Source organism: Sparus aurata, chromosome 23 (assembly GCF_900880675.1).
Source record: "Sparus aurata chromosome 23, fSpaAur1.1, whole genome shotgun sequence".
NCBI lineage: Eukaryota > Metazoa > Chordata > Actinopteri > Spariformes > Sparidae > Sparus > Sparus aurata.
Window position 1 is genome coordinate 6,870,989 of NC_044209.1, and position 19,995 is coordinate 6,890,983.

General features: G+C 43.8%; 1 protein-coding gene across 1 annotated transcript in view; it reads left to right on the top strand.

Annotated features, from left to right (window-relative positions):
• Positions 1 to 1,909: 1,909 nt before the first annotated feature.
• prr36b (proline rich 36b) overlaps positions 1,910 to 19,995 on the top strand; it is a 30,243-nt gene continuing 12,157 nt past the window's right edge. The window contains exons 1-3 of the mRNA XM_030408073.1: positions 1,910 to 2,260; positions 17,413 to 18,129; positions 18,510 to 18,588. Of these exons, the coding sequence (XP_030263933.1) occupies positions 17,520 to 18,129; positions 18,510 to 18,588 (689 nt within the window). The 5' untranslated portion in view covers positions 1,910 to 2,260; positions 17,413 to 17,519. The remainder of the gene's footprint in view (positions 2,261 to 17,412; positions 18,130 to 18,509; positions 18,589 to 19,995) is intronic.

Below are 19,995 nucleotides of genomic sequence, written 5' to 3' on the forward strand. Positions count from 1 at the left end.
GTCGGGCATGGAGAAAGGAAGAAAAGGGCTTGGAGAGGAGAGAAAAGGGGGAGCAGGGGCCTAGGAGGGAGGGCAACAGACAACCGGGAAGAACTCGGGCAAGAGAGTAGGGTGACTTGCAAGAGGTGACATCATCCTCAATTTGAATAATCCCCCAGCCTGGGAGGTGATTGGCTGCGCTTAGAGAAAGCAGAGTTCCCCTGCTATTCGCTATTCAGCCCTTTCAATTCCAGCATGGCGCGCTGTCCTGGTGAATGCTGCCTTCAAGGACACGTGGTAGCCTCCTATTTCTGAGGTTGAAAGAAATTGCTTTAATAATTCTGAAATAAGACAGTGTACTCTTTAATATACATCTGGAAGGATCATTTGGTAGAATGTATTTTAACAAGAAGGCACTGACACCCCGATCGAAATTAATGGTCCAATAAAATTCAGTTGATATGGCCTCCATGTTCTGTCTCAACAGGTAATTAGTTTCCTTTTTATGGTTTGAGGACGTGTCAAGCATTTCCACGAGCAACATAATGAGCTTAACAACCATTTCACCCTCCATTTATTTATTTGCCAGTAAGCAGACTGGTACTGCAGAGAAAGGAAGTAGTAAACAACCCTGATTAAAATTATGCAAATTATAGCATTGTTGAGTGGACTAACAAAATTTGTTTTGTTCTCAGTCATTCCTCTGATGAAATGTATTTTTCTTGAAACAACCACGACTGACCAGCTCGGCAGGGTGGATCCCGTACAAAGACATCTCTATTATGGAAAATTAGACTTGTCAAACAGGTGTAACTGATGTGTCTTATTAACTGATGAATGTCATTTAGTTATGCAAGTATGGGCATGGCTTGAATTTATCTGCTATGGATCCCCAGTGAATTAACATTTTCTTGGCCAGGACCACAGGACTTCCCGCAGTCTCCTCGGGTTGCCTGGCAACTATTTCCAGACAAGAAATGGTCTGAAACAAATCTACTGTAAAGTGGTAAAGTGTCACTCTGACACTTTAGTGTGACACTTTTCTCACTTTAAAAGTGTTGGTATGTGGATTTGTCTTTACCTAACCCCAGTTTCCTGTTGTTCCGCTAGGCTAAGCTAACTTGCTGCTGCTTCATATTTAGCTAGTTGGCTTAAAGGGGAACTGTGTAGTTTGGGAGAAGTGATTAATATTTCTTAATAACTAAGAAATATGAACATTTTCTACAACCGAATTAACAAGCTTTTCTCAGAGGAAAATAAGCTCCTCAGGACATTGTTTGAAGCTAGAAAGGTGGCAGGGTCCGCCATATATAAACAAAGTAAAACGGTATGAAAATGTGTTGTCCTTTAAGGTCAGTTTGTATATTCCGTTATGAAAACGAAGAAAGTTTGTTTATTCCGTTTGATTAGGCTTTTATAAATCCTCAAAACTACACAGTGCCCCTTTAAGGTGTCCTTGTAGCTAATGGTTTGAGTCTTCTCACATAATGTTAACTCTAAAAGTGAATATCCATCTTTTGCCTTATCTTGAGCTATTCCTTTGCAATATCACTCAAATATCAATAATTCTGGCCATAGTTTTCTTCAAATTGACCATTTGATTAGCTAATTAGCTAGCTGTTAGATAGATAGCTAGATAGATAGATAGAATTACTTTAATGATCCCAGACTGGGAAATTATTTAGCTATTTTTTTTAGTTAGCTAACAACTAATATTGTGAACCAGAGGCACTCCACCAGGAGGGTCCTGGTTTTGTACATGCTGGCTCATTCGTGTTGGGGCGTTTTTTCCTGCTACTACTTTCAAAATGATTCCTGGTCTTTCATACGTAGGCTCATCATTATTCCGACATTTCTAGCAGCGCCTGAAGGCAGCGGCAGCCCTGTTCTCTCCTCCGCCTGTCCATCCATCCGTTCACCGGTCTACTATCGTGTGTGTGTGTGTGTGTGTGTGTGTGTGTTAGAGAGAGAGAGAGAGAGAGAGAGAGAGAGAGAGAGAGAGAGAGGGGAGTGAAGCGTCATTCTCCTCCTTTCTTCCTTTCAGTGAACGCGCATCACTTGAGAGAAACGGCGCCCCAGACCCAGAAGTTTCTTGTCCGCCGGCTCGGCTCGATACTCGACACTGTTCAGTTTTTTTCCCCCCCGGTTTCGTTTTTATCCTCATCCTCACTTTCCTTTTTTTCTCTCTCCCTCTCTCTGACTCGAGGATTCAGCCGGGGTGTAGCACTAACACAGGGCGTAGCTGAAGAAGGATTTCGCTAGCTCGCCGCTGCACTGACTGGTAAGGACGAGATTGTTTTAGCTTCAGCTAGCATGCTAACGTCAGTTTTTAACTACCGCCAGGCTAATTAACGTTAACCGCAAACGAGCCTTCAAAACCAGCGTTATGTGTCGCCCGCTACGGGCAGCAGAGTCTCTGTTACCGTGTTATAACCTCGTGCTTTCCCATTTTATTACCAAACAGTGCATTGGAATTGATGTGGCTCTTTATGTGAATGAACAATTCTGTTAAATATGCAGTTGAAAATGTCTAAAAGCTTTTGTTTTAGTGTCACCTCATGTGTTAGCCGATGAGCCGCCTTGTTTCAGTGTGATTCCTGTTGGAAGGGGCTGATGGGGCGGTGGCAGGCTGCGTGGTAGCCTGGAAGTGCTCAACAGATCTGTGAGGCTAACGTAAAACAGATTAACGGTTTTAATTTGTGCTCTTTCCCATTTACAGAGCGTGATCAGTCTTTGTGTGACCATCGTGTCTGCCTTTTCCCTCCCTGAACTTTTTTTTTTTTTTTGTTCCTTTACCTCCCCTCCTTCTCCATCCTCCATCGCGAATGCCCATTGTTCTGTGATGGGCCAAGTGGTGTGAGTGCTGAGAATTGCTTCAGTCGCCTCGGGGGGTGGGTGGGTGAAATTTAGAGCTGATCATTTTGCTAAAATGCCCACTCTGTTTTCACGTCAACCAAACCAGAACAACTGAGGGCAATTTGTGGCACGTTAAAGCAATAATTTCCCCCAGACCTTGGAGGGAGTGTGGAGAGCTGAAATATCTCGGAGAGGGTTGTGCACAGAACTCAAGCTGGCATGTAATCAGAGGTGATTAATGTCACCCCAAAAGTGATCGGCTATTGTGGTGTGAGAGTTGAAGCTGGAGGGCCCCGGAGCTGCTCCTTCACTGACTCTTTTTGGTGAGTGAGTGAGTGCAACAAGACAGATTACACTCCCCTCTGTAGAACAATGGGGAGGAGAAAACACTGCCAAAGCCTGGCCAAGAGCATTTAATAAACTGCTAACATGCAAGGATTGGAAATCTTTATCCTTTGCCCACAGCTCTATTCGCCCTCCCTGAGGTGCCTAGACAGTGACATGAATTGTCTCAGTCTTTGTGGCTAAAGTGGGCATGGGTGGGTCAATAATGAGTGGAGATCGACCGTGGGGTATTGATGTCATCCTGAGTAAATGGCATCCCGGGGCGACTAATATGAGCACTTTTCAGGCTCAGCCATGCAGGGTTTGGAGACACACCAGGACTCTTAAGTCAGATGTGGGCTAAGCCATCAGCCAGTCCCCCCCCCTCCTCTGTGCATGGATGAGAGAATGGCTGACTCACAGTGTTGGTGGATGAGGCAGGGAAATGGAGGACAGACAGGCGGCCTAATGCAATCATGTGAAATTAAATTTAGCAGCCATTAAAAACCGCACTGTGTTTTTATGAAGTTATTTAAGATGGTCTTAAAAGGCTTGTTAGTAGGAGGATGTGGATTACTGCCTGAGGCGATGTGTGCGTGTGCGTGGAGAGAGGATTTGTCAGAAAGTGTATTTGAGTAAACAAAGCCGGTTATTTTAATTGTGAAAAAACAAAAAAAGGTTTTCGTGCAATAGTCTTACTTCCACTGAGGAATGGCCCAAAGTTACATCTTTTCTTTATTGTTGTCTATTTTTAATAGGATGTATTACTGTGTCTCCTGTCACTAGTAGGTCTGTGCTCTGCTGGTCGAGCCAGAATCAAGGGTGTGTGTGTCCACAGTGTTGGCCGCCCATCACAATAAGAATGAGAACTCATTGCTAGTATCGTAATTAGTCCGACATACAAACGGGGGGCAGACACTGTAAATGCGGCTGTCCAATGATAATTGGAGACTAATAAATGAAACTATTAAATAGTTGTAATTTTAGTTAGGATTATCAGTTAATTATATATTGAAATTTAGTGCGTTAAAAGCAGTAACACCTAATGTCAGCTTACAGGTATGTCAGTGCAAAGAGATGCTTGTTTGTTTTTGATCTATATATTTGATACTTGTTGATACTATGGTTTTTTCGAAATGTTTTATTGTCGGTGAGTTATTATATCAACTGGAGCTGAAACATGCAGTTAAAAAGAAAATAATCTTTAAATAGTTTTTAGTAATTGTTATAACTAAAAATGCCAAACATTCACTGGTTACAGCTGATAAAATGTGAGTATTTAGTTTTTGTCGTTGTCATATGGAAAACTGAATATGATGGATTTTGGACTCTTAGTCAGATAAAACATGCAGTTTGAATATGCCGCATTGGCTTCTTGGAGATTATAATGGCCATTTTTCACTATTTTCAGACATTTGATAAACAAACAAAGCACTTAATTAATTGAGAAAATTAGTCGTTGGATTAATAGATGAAGAAATCTTAAGTTGTAGTTCTAACAGCAACACTAGAATAGGAGTCACTTTAATAACATTCCTTGTCACAGAATATTTTCACATAGAACGCCTTTGAATCGCTTCTGTTTTAGGTCAATTTAAATTCAAATAACCTATTTTGCCCCCAGCTGGCCTCTCGACCCATGCCACCGTCCTGAGAGGGAAGATGATTGTCCCTTTAATAGCCCCGTCTGCAGCTTGCCCTTCGCCTAAAGACGGGTGCAGGGTGGGTGTGTGAGTCAGAATGAAATCCCCCCCAGCTCTGAACTTCTCAGTTGTGACAAGGGCAAGCCTGTGCTTCTGGTCATCAGGCTTTTTTGAGCCTGAACGCATGACCCGTGCACTTCATGGCGCCGTTAAAAATTGCCACCATCATCTCTAGTCCTGTTTTAATCAGTGGCAACAACAAAACAATAGGTTCTATTTCAGAGATTATCAAAACACCGCCAGAAACTGCGTTTGTCTGAATTTCTTCCTCTGTTCTGGCAGATTGAGACGCGAGGAAACTGCCACCGGCACAACAGCGAAGATAAAACGGAGATAAACTTTGCTGTCCCCTATGCTCCCAGTCATGATAGCAGCTCTGGTTGTCACAGTTGTCAGGGTATGCAGTTGGCAACTGGCGGTGTGGTTTTGAGGCTGTATTTGCCAGCAGCTGCAGTAATTTGCTGTGTTTGGACGCTCTGAATTCCTCTGGTGGGAGGATGGATAATGGACATGGTTCACAGCCCTGTTGCTAGGCTTCAAGACCAAATTTTTCATGGCACAAATTGTGGTAGCAGAGCTCGGTTGTTTGGTCTAATGCAGCCTTGGAGATGTTAGAAATGGGGCCAGAAACTGACATTGCTGTTTCAGTCGTGAGGTTAGCTCTATCACCTATGGCTCTTTGTGTCTTGGGGTCCCTCTTTACATTGACATTGCTGTACGTTTGCTGCTGCGGTCTAGTTACTGATGTGGTCACGATTATGTCAGAGGAAACCCAGCCTGCCCATGCTATATCCACGTGTGGAATCATAGGCATTTGTGCCAGACACTGCCGCTGACAGAATGATAAACTCCCTTTACCATAGGCAGCTGTAGGAGCCTATTTATTTCATTTCTCCAGGTGATGCTTAACTCTGGTGGAACCCTGTGTCAGTGTATTTAAATGCTACAGTGAAGATGCATCTTCAGAACTCACTGAAGTGCTAAATGTATGTCTTTATGGTTGCTGTGGGTTTGGTGAAAGTTTCTGGCAGTTAGTAGGCACATTTTGCGGTGTTTTGAGGGCCAGTTGTGTGGTTTGTTCGTGTAAAGCAGTATTTTGTAGGTGCTGATCTGGTCAACCATCCAACCAGTGTGCCGTCCTGCGAGGGATCAGATTCCATCTGGAACGTGCCTTGTTCCACTTCAAACAGAAGCAAATAATCCTCTTACGGACGCAGTCGTTGCACTTGTACTTTAGGTGCGCGCGTCAGCGTGTCCCTGCGTGAAATAGAGAGAGAGAAAGCCCAGGCCTCTCGGGTGTTTTTCTGCCATCCTGTCCAGATGCCTCTGTTCTGCCCTCTCCCTCCGTCTCTGTATCTGCTCTATCTGCCTTCATTGATCCAAGCCACCAGCTGGTCCTGGGCTGGCCTGATCTCATTTACTCCCAGAGAGGAGCTTGTTTGTGGGCAGACGGCCCATTATGGAGATGATCCAGCAGCTCTTCAAGTTACAAATTAGCCTTAGTTTCCCTGTTGCCACTCTGTCAGGTCCTCTGTCTCTCTTGTTGTCCCGCTGTTCCTTGCTTGCCCACTGTCTCTTTCCGTTTTCCCCTCCCTCTCCCCATCTTCTCTTTTTATTGTCACTACTATCTCTCTTAACTCCCAGGGGAGTGAGCTAACAGCATCAGAGGAACCTGTCTTCCTAATGCACTTCCTCTCTCTGTCTCTGTCTCTTTCCCCGTCCTACCCATCTGTGGAGCTGCATGCCTGGCTCCTGGCTTCCTCCCATCCGATCAATATCCCCAGAGTTGAGCTCTGCGCTGCCCTGCTGGTCGTCCCTGCAGGAGGTGGAGCTCAGCCAGGCTGTTGCAAGGGCCCTCGCCATTGGGGCCTTGTTTGTAGTTGGGCTCTGTCTCTGCCCTTATTGTTTCGGGGCTGACGGACCCTCCAGCCCTGCCTCCCCACAGTATTGTCTAGTTTCTGGGGCATACTGACGCCTCTGTTACTGTTGCACATCCCTCCCTCGTTCTTTCTCGTCTTTCTTGGGCTTCTTTCCGTCTCTCTCTCTGTGTCCCCCTAGCTGTGTCTGTGTACTGTTCGAGGGCCGTCGAGGCCGACTGTACAAGATTAGCATCTCTCTTTGTCCAGGGTTAACAAGCTCTGTCATGTGTTAATCTCCCCGTCCCCAGGGGGTCGAGTTTCTCTGGGCCTGGACGCACCATGGGAAGGATGGGTTTTGAGTGTTTGTATGTGTGTTGGGTGCATCGGCTTGTTTGGTGTTTGTAGGAGGGAGGGGCGGTGGTGTGAACACACACAATGCACAGCCCTAAACTGTGACGGGCATTGTCATTCTCTGCCAGTTGCAGCAGTCACACTCGTTCTTTTTATTGATTTATTTTATTACAATGAGAATTTTGTTTTACAATTGGGCGCTTATATATTTGTAATCTCTTAATTTCCATTAGGTTATCACTTGAGGACATTGTCAAATCTTAGTGTGAATCCCTAAAGAGTCCTTAGGATTAGTGCCAGCGTCTCTGATCACATGTTTCTGTGATCCAGGTGTCTGTCACACAATCTGCTGCTCTCTCTCTCTTTCTCTCTCTCTCTCTCTCTCTCTCTCTCTCTCTCTCTCTCTCTCTCTCTCTCTCTCTTACACATACCCACCAGCAGCCAAGCAAACAAGGAGACATACTTGTTGCTTCCTCTCAGCGGGGTCTTTGTTCTGGCTCGGTTTGTATTATTGAGCCTCCCAGCAGCCCACTGACCCACTGGGAATCAATTGGTAGGAATGACGGTACTGTACAGCACTGACAATCAGCATGTGGGGGGTACTGGTGTTTTTGTTTGTTTGTTGTGGTCCCACTTGGGGGTAAGAGGTAGGCCTGGATAGCTAATGACAGTGGGCAACTGCTTGTTCTGGGAGGAGAAATCACTTAACGTACATGATTGTTTCATTGAAAGCACTGGGCTCTTTGTAGTCAAAATGCAACCGTAACATAAAATATCATAAACCTCTGGGTTAGTAAACTAAATACAGCAGTAGTTTATGTAGCAATTTTTGTATTTCTTGCAAAAGTAAGTTCTTATTTGCTAGATTGATTTAAATGTCACTGCAGCTAAAAATACACATTAAAACATGCAGAGTAAAGAAAGTAGGGCAACAATAATGGACCTTGAAGTGACAACAAAGACTGAAGTAAAGTTGCAACAGTCACTGTGGATGAAGACACAGGAATGCATCGTTTGCCAGATTTTTGACATTTATTCTGAACAACATTTTGATTGAAGCCTATGTTCTGTCTCCCCCTCTGCTCCTCTTAGTTGTTACCTCACTTTTTCTCCCTCCCTCCCAACTTGCTCAGCCCTCCCACAGTCTGTGGAGAATGCCATGGAGAGCAGCAGGCTTTGTTTGGAGTTTATTTGTGTGCAGGACAGAGGCGGTTTCCTGACCTTAGGTCGGGGGTGTTTGGAGAATGTGTGAGTTGTGATTAGCATCAAGGGGACGAAGACAGCGGGACCACTGGCAACCCCCAGTCGGATTTATCCATTGTCATGTACCTTCAGCATCTCTTTCCGATTCCCACTTATAGCACCTGTCATTTCTCTTCCTCCAGATTTATGTAAATCCTCATCAGGGACATGTTTGGTAATAATCAGCCTATCGTCTAATGGACAGTTCTGAGAGGCCTCAGGTTCCTCTGTGGTTCAGCAGTGAGCTGTACTGATGTGTGCTAAAGCTGAGGAAAAGGTGGTGACATGCAGAGTAACCATCCCACTTAGTGTCATGAAAGAGTAGGTGGTTGCAGTGATGGTAGATAGAAGTGATTTTAGCTGTGAATTTGTTTGCTGTGATCCTGGACTACTGCTCTTATATAACGAGGCTTACTTTGTAGATTGCATGGCTTTACTTGACAGTTAACAGTCTGAAATAAATGTCCTCATTGACTGCAGAGACAACTCTGTATTTCTTGTGCTCTACCTGTTCAAACAGCATGTGTCTATGAGAGATGGTAGCTGTTGCAGCTGTTAGTCTGTTGCTGGTGTCCTGCCAAGATTTGGCAGAGAGTAAATGAAACATTAAGCAGTGGGTTGTCTTTGCTGCACATCATTACTCTTGATTCAGTTCTCTAAGAAGTAAAGACGGATCTCTGGCCCCGCCAATCTGCTATAGCACTCATGTTCTTACGTTTGTCCCTCTGCCAGCCATCATGTGTCTGTCTGAAACCCTCCTTCTAGTTTCTGATTAGATATTGTTTGTACTGATGCTGGACTGTTTTGTCAGCTCATCTCAGTTTTGATTTTGGGTGCCAACCCATCCAAATTAAATTTTTGTTTCAGCATTTTGTTTCAGCAACCCATTTGCCAGAATGAGTGTTGGCACTGTACGTTTCTGCAAACCACGGATATGTTTACATATCTTTCGGCTCAGTTTTCAGTTTCATGTTGTGACAACTCTGTGCTTATGGTCTGCAAACATGGCTGGAAAAGGTGCAGACATCTCCTTAAAAATGTTCAGTGTTTTCATGTTGTCTCGAACAAAGTTCTCTCGCTAGGCCGTGCTTGGCAGCCATCTGAATTAGTAAGCTCAGTGTAATGTGAACGTGACATGACAAGACAACTTTGAACTTCTCCCTGGTTTGCAGAAACATGAAATGCCAGATTTTTATTTTGGTGACTTGACTGTGCAGTTCAACATCCAGTTGCATTCTTAAGTTATTTTATGGTGAGGGCATGATGAAATGAAGTTTACTAATGCTTATTTCAATGGCTGAGTAATGATAAACACATCATTTTTGTTCATTTTCATCTGTTGTATGACTTAATTGCACTTCAATTGTGTCAAAATTTTCTAAAAGAAAAAAAGGCATTGTCCTTGGATTGGACAGTTTCCAATAGAAGCCACCACCAGCCAGCACCATAGAAGCCATGGGTCTAAGTAGCTTTAAATGGGGTGGACAGTTGACTGAGACTACTGTTGTGAGTTAGAGTAGGTTGAATAGAGAATCTCAGGCCTCATGCCAGCATGTGGCGTCTTGAATCTGACATTCTCCTCCTTATAAAGAGGAGGAGTGATATATGCACACACACACACACACACACACACACACACTTGTGCCCAAAAACATACTCACTTTCTGCCTTATTTTATTTTTTTGTCACAGTCTCAAGTCAAACTCCATCCACTCTGAGGCCACTTTCACCAGCCCACTTGGCAATGTGAAGTGATGCTGTAGGCAAGAAAGCACTGAATTATTGAAGCAGTGCTACTTAAAGCTTGCACAGTTGTTTGGAGCTGTTGTTCCATTTTACATGGCAACAAGAAAGGAAGAACACTAATGTCAGACAGTTTATGGATATGTTTAATTTGATTTATTTAAGTAAGTTGGATCAGTCAGCAAAGGAAATGACATTATACCGTTCCCAGTTGGAAGAATGTGTTGTCTTTATGTTTGAGACCAATATACTAAGTTTCAAACTAAGCAAACGTGTATTTGGAGCAAAGACAATCAAGACAGTGCTAGAATTGACCTGTTTTACCTTACTATATGATTTTACATCGCATTATCCCTTGCATTACATGGTAGGTGCAACACTTGAAATGTTTGACCACCACCTAAGCAAACAAAATTAAAGTCAATGTGTAGAGCATCAAACTAACTAAATAACGTTCCACGAATCTTATGGTTGTAGTTGATCCCCAGCGGTCTTCTTTAGCAAGTCTTGTCTTTAAGCTTTTTGGGTGTTGTTTTATTTATTATTATTATTATTATTATTATTATATTATTATCCAACTTTTTGTACACATATCTGTTTATAACAAGGGTCCAAAAGGTGGCAAATTTGCATATTTTTTAAATGAAACATGGCTGTGTTAGTGGAAAGAGGATGGTTTATTAACAGTGTCAAAGAGCGAACAGCGAAGCCAAGCATCTCATGTTTGCTGCTCCTGGAAATAAAAGCTGTCAATTATGGGTCAGAGGTGACTCAGTGCTTGTTAAAACTGACTTCAAAAAACCAGAGCCGACCTGCTCACATCCTCTCCCCTCACTGCCGACATCTCTGCTCTGACTCTCTACGGTTTTATGGCATTAGTTGTGTCTTCAGTATTTCAGTCAAGCTTGGACAAGTTCATGTCAGCATTAGCGGATGGCTACATCGTGTACAAAAGCTCACTTTCTTTTTGCATCTTTTCTACCATCTTCGACTGCCACCCCACCCCCACCATCACTGCCTCCTTCCCCCACAATCCCTCTCTTTGACTACTATTTAGAGTAGGCCCCGGGGATAGAAGAAGGCTCACAGAATGCATATGTGTGTGTGTGTGTGTGTGTGTGTGTGTGTGTGTGTGTACACAGTTGTGTACTGTGAAAGCAGAGCCGACTTTATACCACAGCGATTCATACACGGCCTTGGATGGTTGGTTGGCTGAAGTGAGGGAGTGAGTGGGGGCACTTTGATTTAGGCCTTTGTGAAGAGAAGGCGAGGAGTCTCTTGTTTCGAAGCGACAGTGGATGTGATCAGACTTGAGCGCACACCACAGCCTGAGAGCAGATTTGACATTATCTTAACATATAGCTCATTAATTTTAATCTGCATAATGAATCAGAGCTACCCTTTGCACTAATTTCTTCAAAAGATTTCAGAAGGTTTTCCTGTCAGCAGTTTTTTAAATGTAACCTCCTGCTGTATTGTAAACAGGCATGATTCGCGCACCCCCCTGCACACACACAGTAGTGGATTGTATTTAAAGCAAAAAGGGGGTCAAAGTAGCAGTTTTCTGTTTAGATATGCTGATGACCTGATTATTCAAGAACGGCATGTTTGTGTCTAGACAGTCAGAAAAGCTGAGATCCCTCAGCGGAGTTGGATGCCTTCCAGTTATTGACAATATAGGCCCAAACACTGCTGTGTGTCAGGGATACACACACGAGTGTGAGCACACACACACTTGTTAATGTCCCAGTGTGGGTATTAGGAAGGGATGATGCCTCGGAGGATGATTTCACCTTGCCCATCATTAGCTTACTGCTCGAGGCTTGTTAGGCGTAACAATAATAACGACAACAATAGACTGTGCAGTGTTTGCCCAAAAGCAAAGTTTACAAAATCTGTTAAAATACAAACCCCTTTTGATCATTTTGATATAAAAACAAGAAAAACACCTTGTATGAGTTAAAATGAACCCTTTCAGTAATTAGTCAATTCAAGAGCATGGACCGGACCTAGCTGATCAGACAATTTGATTGACTTATTCGTTATCAGAATTTCAACATTGTGTGTGTGTGTGTGTGTGTGTGTGTGTGTGTGTGTGTGTGTGTGTGTGTGGAGGGTGAGGATGGGGGGTTTAACTCAGTCCTTAACTGGTCTTTTCTGACCCTGTGCTCTGACCGCTGCCTTTGGTGTTTGTGTGGGTTTGCTTTGTTCTCACTGACTGTGTAGCTCATCATTGAGGCTTGCAGGGAATTCGGAGTGGGATGCTGCTTGGAAGCTGCGACCGCATGACTTGGACCCATTGTGAGGGCCAACAAAACACATTTTTGCAAAGTCAACTACACTCGAGATTATACACAAAAAAAACTTGACAACCCTTAAGGATACCAGTGCGAGGCTCCTGCTCCACGTAATGCTCTTTTTATCCCCAGCTATTGTTTTTAGCTGAAGGAAAAAAAACTGCAGCCTGTTGATATAGTTATTCTCCTGTGGATCTTCGTAGTAGGTCAGGCCAGGGAGCTGCCTGGTCTGTGGTAGCTTGACAAGAAACTATCAGCAAATAAGGCCATTTCACATCATCCCACACGGTGCGCTGTGTGAAAGTTTTTTAAATGGACCTAATGTCGCGGACATAGCCATCTGTTTAGAATCAGCTACTGGAAATGTGAACTACCTCACAAGTCACTGACTACACTTTGTCCCTAATGGGTTGGAAAAGGTAGCTTGTGTTTTACAGCCTAGGTTGTAGCCTTTGGTGGGACCAGAGATGGTGTAAGAGAGGATTTCCTACTGCAAATCTGGGTATTCCCATGTAGGATCTATATAAATACCCTTGGAAGTAAGATGAATTTTACCTAGGAAAAGATGGTCTAAATGCCTCAGACTGAATTGGTCCATCCATATTCAATCTTAAATAGCGGTATGTAATGTATGATAATTTAATCCCATTGTAACCCCCTTGAGTATTGTAAATGCACCATCAGCAGCTGTGGTTCAGATGCCAATGAACCAGCAAAACATTTAATCTCCAGTTGCTTTAGTGATGCAGTTTAGTCGATAATGGAGAGTTGTGCCTGTGTGGTCCAAATGTGTGTAATCATATGAATGTGAAGCAGCGTGTAGAAAAAGTGTGGGTTCTCTGAGCAAGATGGTCCATGGATAAGTAGAATTAAAGGATTATTCAAGAATTTAACTTGCACTTTTTGTGTAGCTAGTTCTTAGAAAACATGGTTCAGCATTAGGGTGTAGTCACTTTACAATTTCAAGCATACATTTGAAAGACTGAGTAGGCTAACTTGGATGTTATAAAAGCATACGGAACAGTGTCTGCATGCAAAAAAAACATCTTTGCGGGCTTGAGCCTCCCTCCATGCTCACAAAAGTGCGGGCGAGACAGTAACTGATTGAAAGTGCTGTTAGAAAGTGAATCACTCTCTTCAGTCTAATTACATTTAATGAAAACCTGTAATAACATTAATGAGGTAGATGTTTCAGTGGGGAGTGCCGAAGCCAGTAATTGGGGATGAAATTTAAGATGATTTAGAAGCTGTTGCAACACATATAGATAACAATTATATATCAGTCCAAAGCCTTATAAATGGAAAAATATGCGTCATGGCTTTAAATAAGTTCAGTGTGGTGAGGAAGATGCTTTGAGAAAGGTAAAATCATGAGAAATGTATGTACAGGGTCAATGGGGCATTAAGGGGTGAGTGCCAGGGTGGGAAATTCACTTTGGCAGCAAACCAGCCGTGAATTATGCACCGACATTTCTGTTTATCTGGCTGCTGAAATATTGAGAGTGTCTCAAAACCCCTCCACCTCCAGTTTGTGTGAAGTGTAGATAAAAAGTATGTTTCTAAAGAGTGTTCATGCCCTGGTTTCCAGCCTGTTTATGCTTACCGCTGACTGATGGTCATAATGACGCAGGGCCGGCTGAGCGTGCAACAGAGGCATAGAGAGAGAGAGGCAATCTCACAGCTGTCTGGAGACTTGCAGGAGAAAGAGAAATGTTCCTCTGGCTGTGGCGTGCAATCAGGATTTATCACTTTTATTTCACGCACACACACACACACATCAGTGTTTGGTACTTTGGAGAGGAGCATTGAAAGGAACAGCCTGGGCCAGATGCTTAAGTCTGTAAATGTGGCAAGAACACCAGAGTCTGAAAGAGAGAGGAGGGAATAGTGATTGGACACAATCTTATTTCCTGGTTCACTGCTTGGTCAAATTAGGTCACTGTGTTGAGAGCAATACAGAGTCGTACAGAGTGGAGAGTGGTGTGCTTCATTAGAGATTAGAGATTTCGGAGCAACAAGTGGGAGAAGTTTGTAAAAAGTTTGTTGAAAGTTGTTGCTGACCTGACGCAGTCAGCCCCACACATCATGTGCTAAAAGTTGGTTAGAATAGCTTCCTGTGACGTGTTCAAGGCTGTAGCTGTACGGGGGATTAAATCACTGACTGTTTGTTAAACTCCTTTACAGAACTGCAATTGTCTAATCACAGTTTATAAACTGATAAAATCTGCCAGCAACAGTAAGTCACAGCCTTTGCTTTTCTGGCTGAACTAGAGGACTCGTGTCAAAAAGTACAAAACAGTATTAGTATTGATAAATCTGCCAGTATTGTTATTATTGCACCTTGCATCATTGTGGGCAACATGAAAAATGGAAAGCTTCACAGACATACAGTAGCAGTAGTAAGGGACAGGGTAAATGACTAGTTCCAAGATTTTGTTCTATTTATGTAGTTCTTCAGATCCCTGAGAGTGAAGTGAGGCATGAGTGCAGAGGATAAAAGAAACGCAGGTTGTTCAGAAACATACAACATAAAAACAGTGTTAGACTCGACACGGTCTCTGTCCACCTGCCCTCACTCTCGCACACTGGTGTCTGTGACTGGTTGTTGTTGGTGACATAATTAAGCCAACTGTCAGCATCTTGCAGCCTCACTGGCATTTAAAAACCCCTTGCGACCGAAGGGTGCGGCACGGATGGCTTCTCGCAGCTACCCGTCATCCCCCTCTCAGCCTCTCCCAAGTTGTTTTGGGTGGCGGCCTGTCGCACTAGCTGTGTATATCAGTTCTTGTGAGTTGTTTGGGATACACTGTTATTTTTTTAATATATATTTATATATGTAGCTCAGTTGCTCTCTCTCTCCCCCTCTGGCCCTGCTCAGCTGCTCTGGCCATCTGTGCAAAGGAAAACAGAGAACAGAGGGATGGACGGAGAGCGGTAGTGGTGGGGGAAGGAAAGAAATCGAGGAGGGGAAAATGGTAAGGAGAAAGGGAGGACCAGTGGAGAAAGAAAGAGGGCCTTTTTGACATGTGAGATTTAGTTTAGAGGATGAGTAAAGCATGACGGAAGAGGGAAAGAAAGCCACGGAAGAGTGTGCAGGAATTGTTTCCAGCACGCTAGCGGCATAAAGATGATGTCTGTCCTCTAGAAATAGGACATTGAGTGTGTGCACAAGTTTAGGTCAGTGGAAACTAGGATGACTAGTAATGTCTGGATTTTAGAGTTAGATCAGCAGACATCAGCCAATAGTGAGCTCATTTTATGCCTTGTTTTTTTCCCCGTCTCTCTGTCCCACCTTCTCTTTCTGTTCCCATGCTCCACAGGCCAAGCCTCTTCCTCTGGGCTGGCCCCCGTGTCTCCTCGGAGCTTGTCTCACCACTCAGCCTCCTGTACCTCCTCCTCGCTCTGTTTGTAAACTTTGACAAGCCAGTTTCCTGCTACTCCCCCCACTTCCCTCCTTACTTGTAAAAAACCTTTTCCTCTCATCCTTCCATTTTCAGATGAGCTAAGGAAACAAAATAAGAAAGTTGTCTCATATTGATGCTGACAATGGATGACAGCCTGTATTACAGATGGTTGCCCTTTTTCAGGCCTCGTATGCCTCACGTCCCACTTCTCGTCCTCAGTTGCTCACGCCTCCTACTGCTCTGTTTGTGACCCATGAGTCAAGCTGTCTGACTGTCTTTGAGTTTATTGTACACACTTTGACCCACTTAGCGAATACAACCGCGCCTTTTTCCCACCTCTCCCATGTTTTCTTGCCATGCCAAGTAGCATGAAGCAGGCATTCTAAGCTTCTCTCATGCGTGTGAAGATTAAAAAGTTGCGTGTCTTAACATGAGTACAGGTGTCACATTCTGTTCATACATGTGTGATGTATGTGTGTGAAATTTGCGTGCCAAAGCTTTTTGCACTCCCCTAAGTGTCCTATCCCAGAAAACTAGTCTTCCACACTAGTGCGTCTGATGCCGTTTTGTGCCGAGTTAAAAAAAAAAAGAAAAAAGAAGCCAACCCGTAGCAGCTACGCTGGCCAAGTGTGTCACTGAGCTTTTTAGTTTCACAGAGGGGACCATTTGCCACTGCACTGCAGTTGGCATTGAAATTAAAGAAGGCTATTTGTAGAATGTGTTGTTTTTGCAGTAGACATGTCCCCTCCTTCTGTGCTGCCTTAGACAGTACACACATTCAGCTGATAATAAAATGTGTTGATCTAATCGTTTGTCCAGACGTTTCCCTCCCAGCACAACTTATGAAGCTGTGATGTATTTTTGCATGAGTGCCTCTGTTTGTGCTTATGTCTTACATTGTCCTAGATAGGCTGCCTCTAGGTTTATGCAGCACTTCAATTTCCTATATAATATTATGGCAGATCCTGTTCCATTTCTTTCCTTACAGACTCTGGGTAATATGGTCTGTAGATAATATTGTGATATTTTAACGCTGTATTGCAATAAACAATATATCTTGATATACTGTAGATGGTATAACTGAGCGACAAAATTGAATATCACAATATTTTTGAATTTGAACTTTTTGATTAAATGTTGTTATTGTAGGGATGACTATTGGTACTCACAAAATGTTAGCACAGTGATATTTTTGATAAATAATCATCATTAATTTGGATATAATGACTAAGCCGTAAAGGCAAGTATTAGAACAAGTTGAACAGTCTGGTAACTTCAGAAAATGACATCACTACTGTAATGTAGACTTTAAAACCGGGACAGACAACATATACACCAAATCACAATATAAAGATATGCCAAATTTAAGAAGATGTATAGTATCATGTCATGATGATGATGTAATATTGATATATTTCCAAGCCCTTAAATTAATTTAACTGGATAAAAGTATTTGCAAAAAGTATTTGTGTGTTTGTATTTTTGTGTGTGAGATGCTGAAGCGGTAAGCGGGTCCAAGCCATCGCTTCATCTGAAGGCTAACAACATTCCTGGGGATCTGCCTGCCGATCAGAGACACAACAAACAACTTTTCCTGTCTGGTCTTGCTGTTGACTGACTGTGTTGTACTGTATATTCTCTTTTCTCTCTCCAGACCAGACCTCACTGTCTCTGGAAAGCCTGTAGACCTGTACCCATCCTGTGAGATTTAAGTCCATCAGCCCTGCACCGCAGAGACGGACCACTACCACTCTGAGGGAGATGAAGCCGGATGGGGTTGTCACGGCAGCAATGGAGCCAATGGAAACACTGGACTCCAATCCAGTGAATGAGGCAGCACCAGCCGCGGGACAGGAGCCCAATCAGGCAGCCAGTCCAGCAGAGGAGGCGATGCCACAGCAACCTGCAGGAGAGACAGGCCAGGTGGAACCCCAGCTGGAGCAGGCCAAGGAAACCACAGCTGCCAAGACCAGCAACAAAACGTCAGGAGACTCCAAAGCCAAGACGACCAACAAGGCTGCGGCCAAGACAAAACCTGGCACAACAAACCCATCCAAGACCACAACTGGCCCACGGCCCAACAACGCATCCCAGAGCCGCCTCGCAAATGGCGTGTCAAAGCCTCAGACCAACGGAGTGGCTAAGAAGGCCCCGTCTGCTGCAGTGAAAAAGAGCACCCCAACCACAGCTCCCGCCAAAAAACCAACAGGCCCTGCCAGCAAAGTGGGTGAGAAGAAAGCCACAGGGACTGCCCTTGCCACCAATGGTGCAAAATCAATGACCGGAACAACAGCGGCCAAGAAGACACCATCCACCACTGCTAATGGTGTCAAAACCAGCACCACCACGGCTGCTGCTAAAAAGCCCCCAGGTTGGTGAAAATGTCAAACAAAAAGTAGAGATCAATGAAAACACACGTGTAGTTGAGAATGTAGGCAGTTTGGAAACAGTAAGTGCGGCATGAAACGTTTTCACAGGTCCGACTCTAATGAGGAGTGTTCATTGTAATGAGATGACATGCGGATAGATGCACACAGGATGAATTCAACACACATATTAGACATGCCAGAGTAGCTGCTGCTGATCTAGAAATGCATTTGCCCTAGATCCTTATCACATACGAATGAGAGATATATCTGCCTGACCTATATCTGTGATATATGTCACTATATACTAATCTACAAATCTGTATGAACTATATGTACTTGTTATTCTTTGTATACTTCTTAACTTTTTCTCTGTTCTGTCCAGCATCCAAACCTGCCTCTGCAACTCCCACCAAGCCGAGCTCCACTGCCTCACCCAAGCCCCCTGCTTCCAAGACAACCAGGTAGGTGTGACATGCAGAGCTGAAGCCTCACTTTGCCAGAGTGCACATAAGTGTCTGAAAGCAATTTCTGTGCGACTGTGTGGAGCACAGACAACTGTCTACAATTGATCCCCTTCTCAGATATCCTTCGGGCAAAAAAATTTCCTTTTATTCAAAGCCTTTCCTATTGAGCAAATTAGCAAATTTGCTCCAGAACAGCAGCAAATTCAAATAAATTGCCATATAGATAAGAACTGTCAGGAATGAGTTTTGCTTTATAAAGCTTCTCAGTGCCAAGTATGAAGCCATTGGTTCAAAAGGCCTCACTTGGCTACAGGTTCAAAGAAGACACTGTTTAAGAAAAAAACACCCTAGAGGAATGAGGGACAATGATCCCCCACATAGAGGTTTGGAAAGGCTGGGTATAAGTAGGCCAGCAATCAGCCAATGTCAGAACAAGCCTTGGAGGAATGCCTTGCAGGGTTTCAGCAGGGAGAGCATTATACAGCAACATTATTAATAAAGCAAGTTTTTGGGAAGGAGGGAGGTTTAGAGAGGGGAGGAGGGGCAGTCAAAAGAATTAACTGCAAACAAGAGAATGCTCTTTAAGTTTATATTGCGTGCGGTTCTATATGCCAGCGCGTATTGCGAGTAAGTGTTTGTGTGCTATCAGGTCAGCATGTGTTCCTCACCTGAGTCACACTGTGTGCATGGTGTTGGTTCCTGAGGGGACTTGGCCACAGACCAGGACAGAAGGCTGAAGGAGGCCTTTGTGTGAGACAGTGATGATCATGATCAGATAAAGCCTTTGGTCTGACCGTTCTTTTAACAAGACCTTATCCTGCTGCCTCCTCTTCTTCTTCTTTCTTTGTTTGTTACAGCAATAGCATCTTTCTTCCTTACTGATATGCCGCCATGGTCTATGGTATGATGAGTTATGTCATCAGGTCGGTATGTCTGTGTGTAGACACATTGTTCAGTCAGAAACACTTTCATCAAACAGATTGGACTGTTTGCATCAAAACAGCGAACAGAGCAACAGTGCCAACCAGAGATCTCTGACCCAGAGGAACTTCAGAAATGTACGTAAATGAAATTCAGTGAGGAAAGTACTTGGATAACAACATAAAAGACAAAAGTTGCCACCAAAAGTATGATCTCAGTTGGCATGTTCCCTTATTTTGTTCTCTGTGTCGTCATTGCCAATAGACCGACATTACATACACACTGAGCTGCCAGCCACTTTCCTCCACCTGACCGTGAGATGTGTCATGTGATGATCTCTCAGGTCCCATCCCCCCCTTAACACTCCAAATGCCACGGGCAGCAGTTGGATTGTGGAGATTACACTCAGATTACAGCTTTATACAGTGGTTGCTGTGCAAACATCTCATTAAAAAGTATTACACAAGGGTACATTGGTAATCA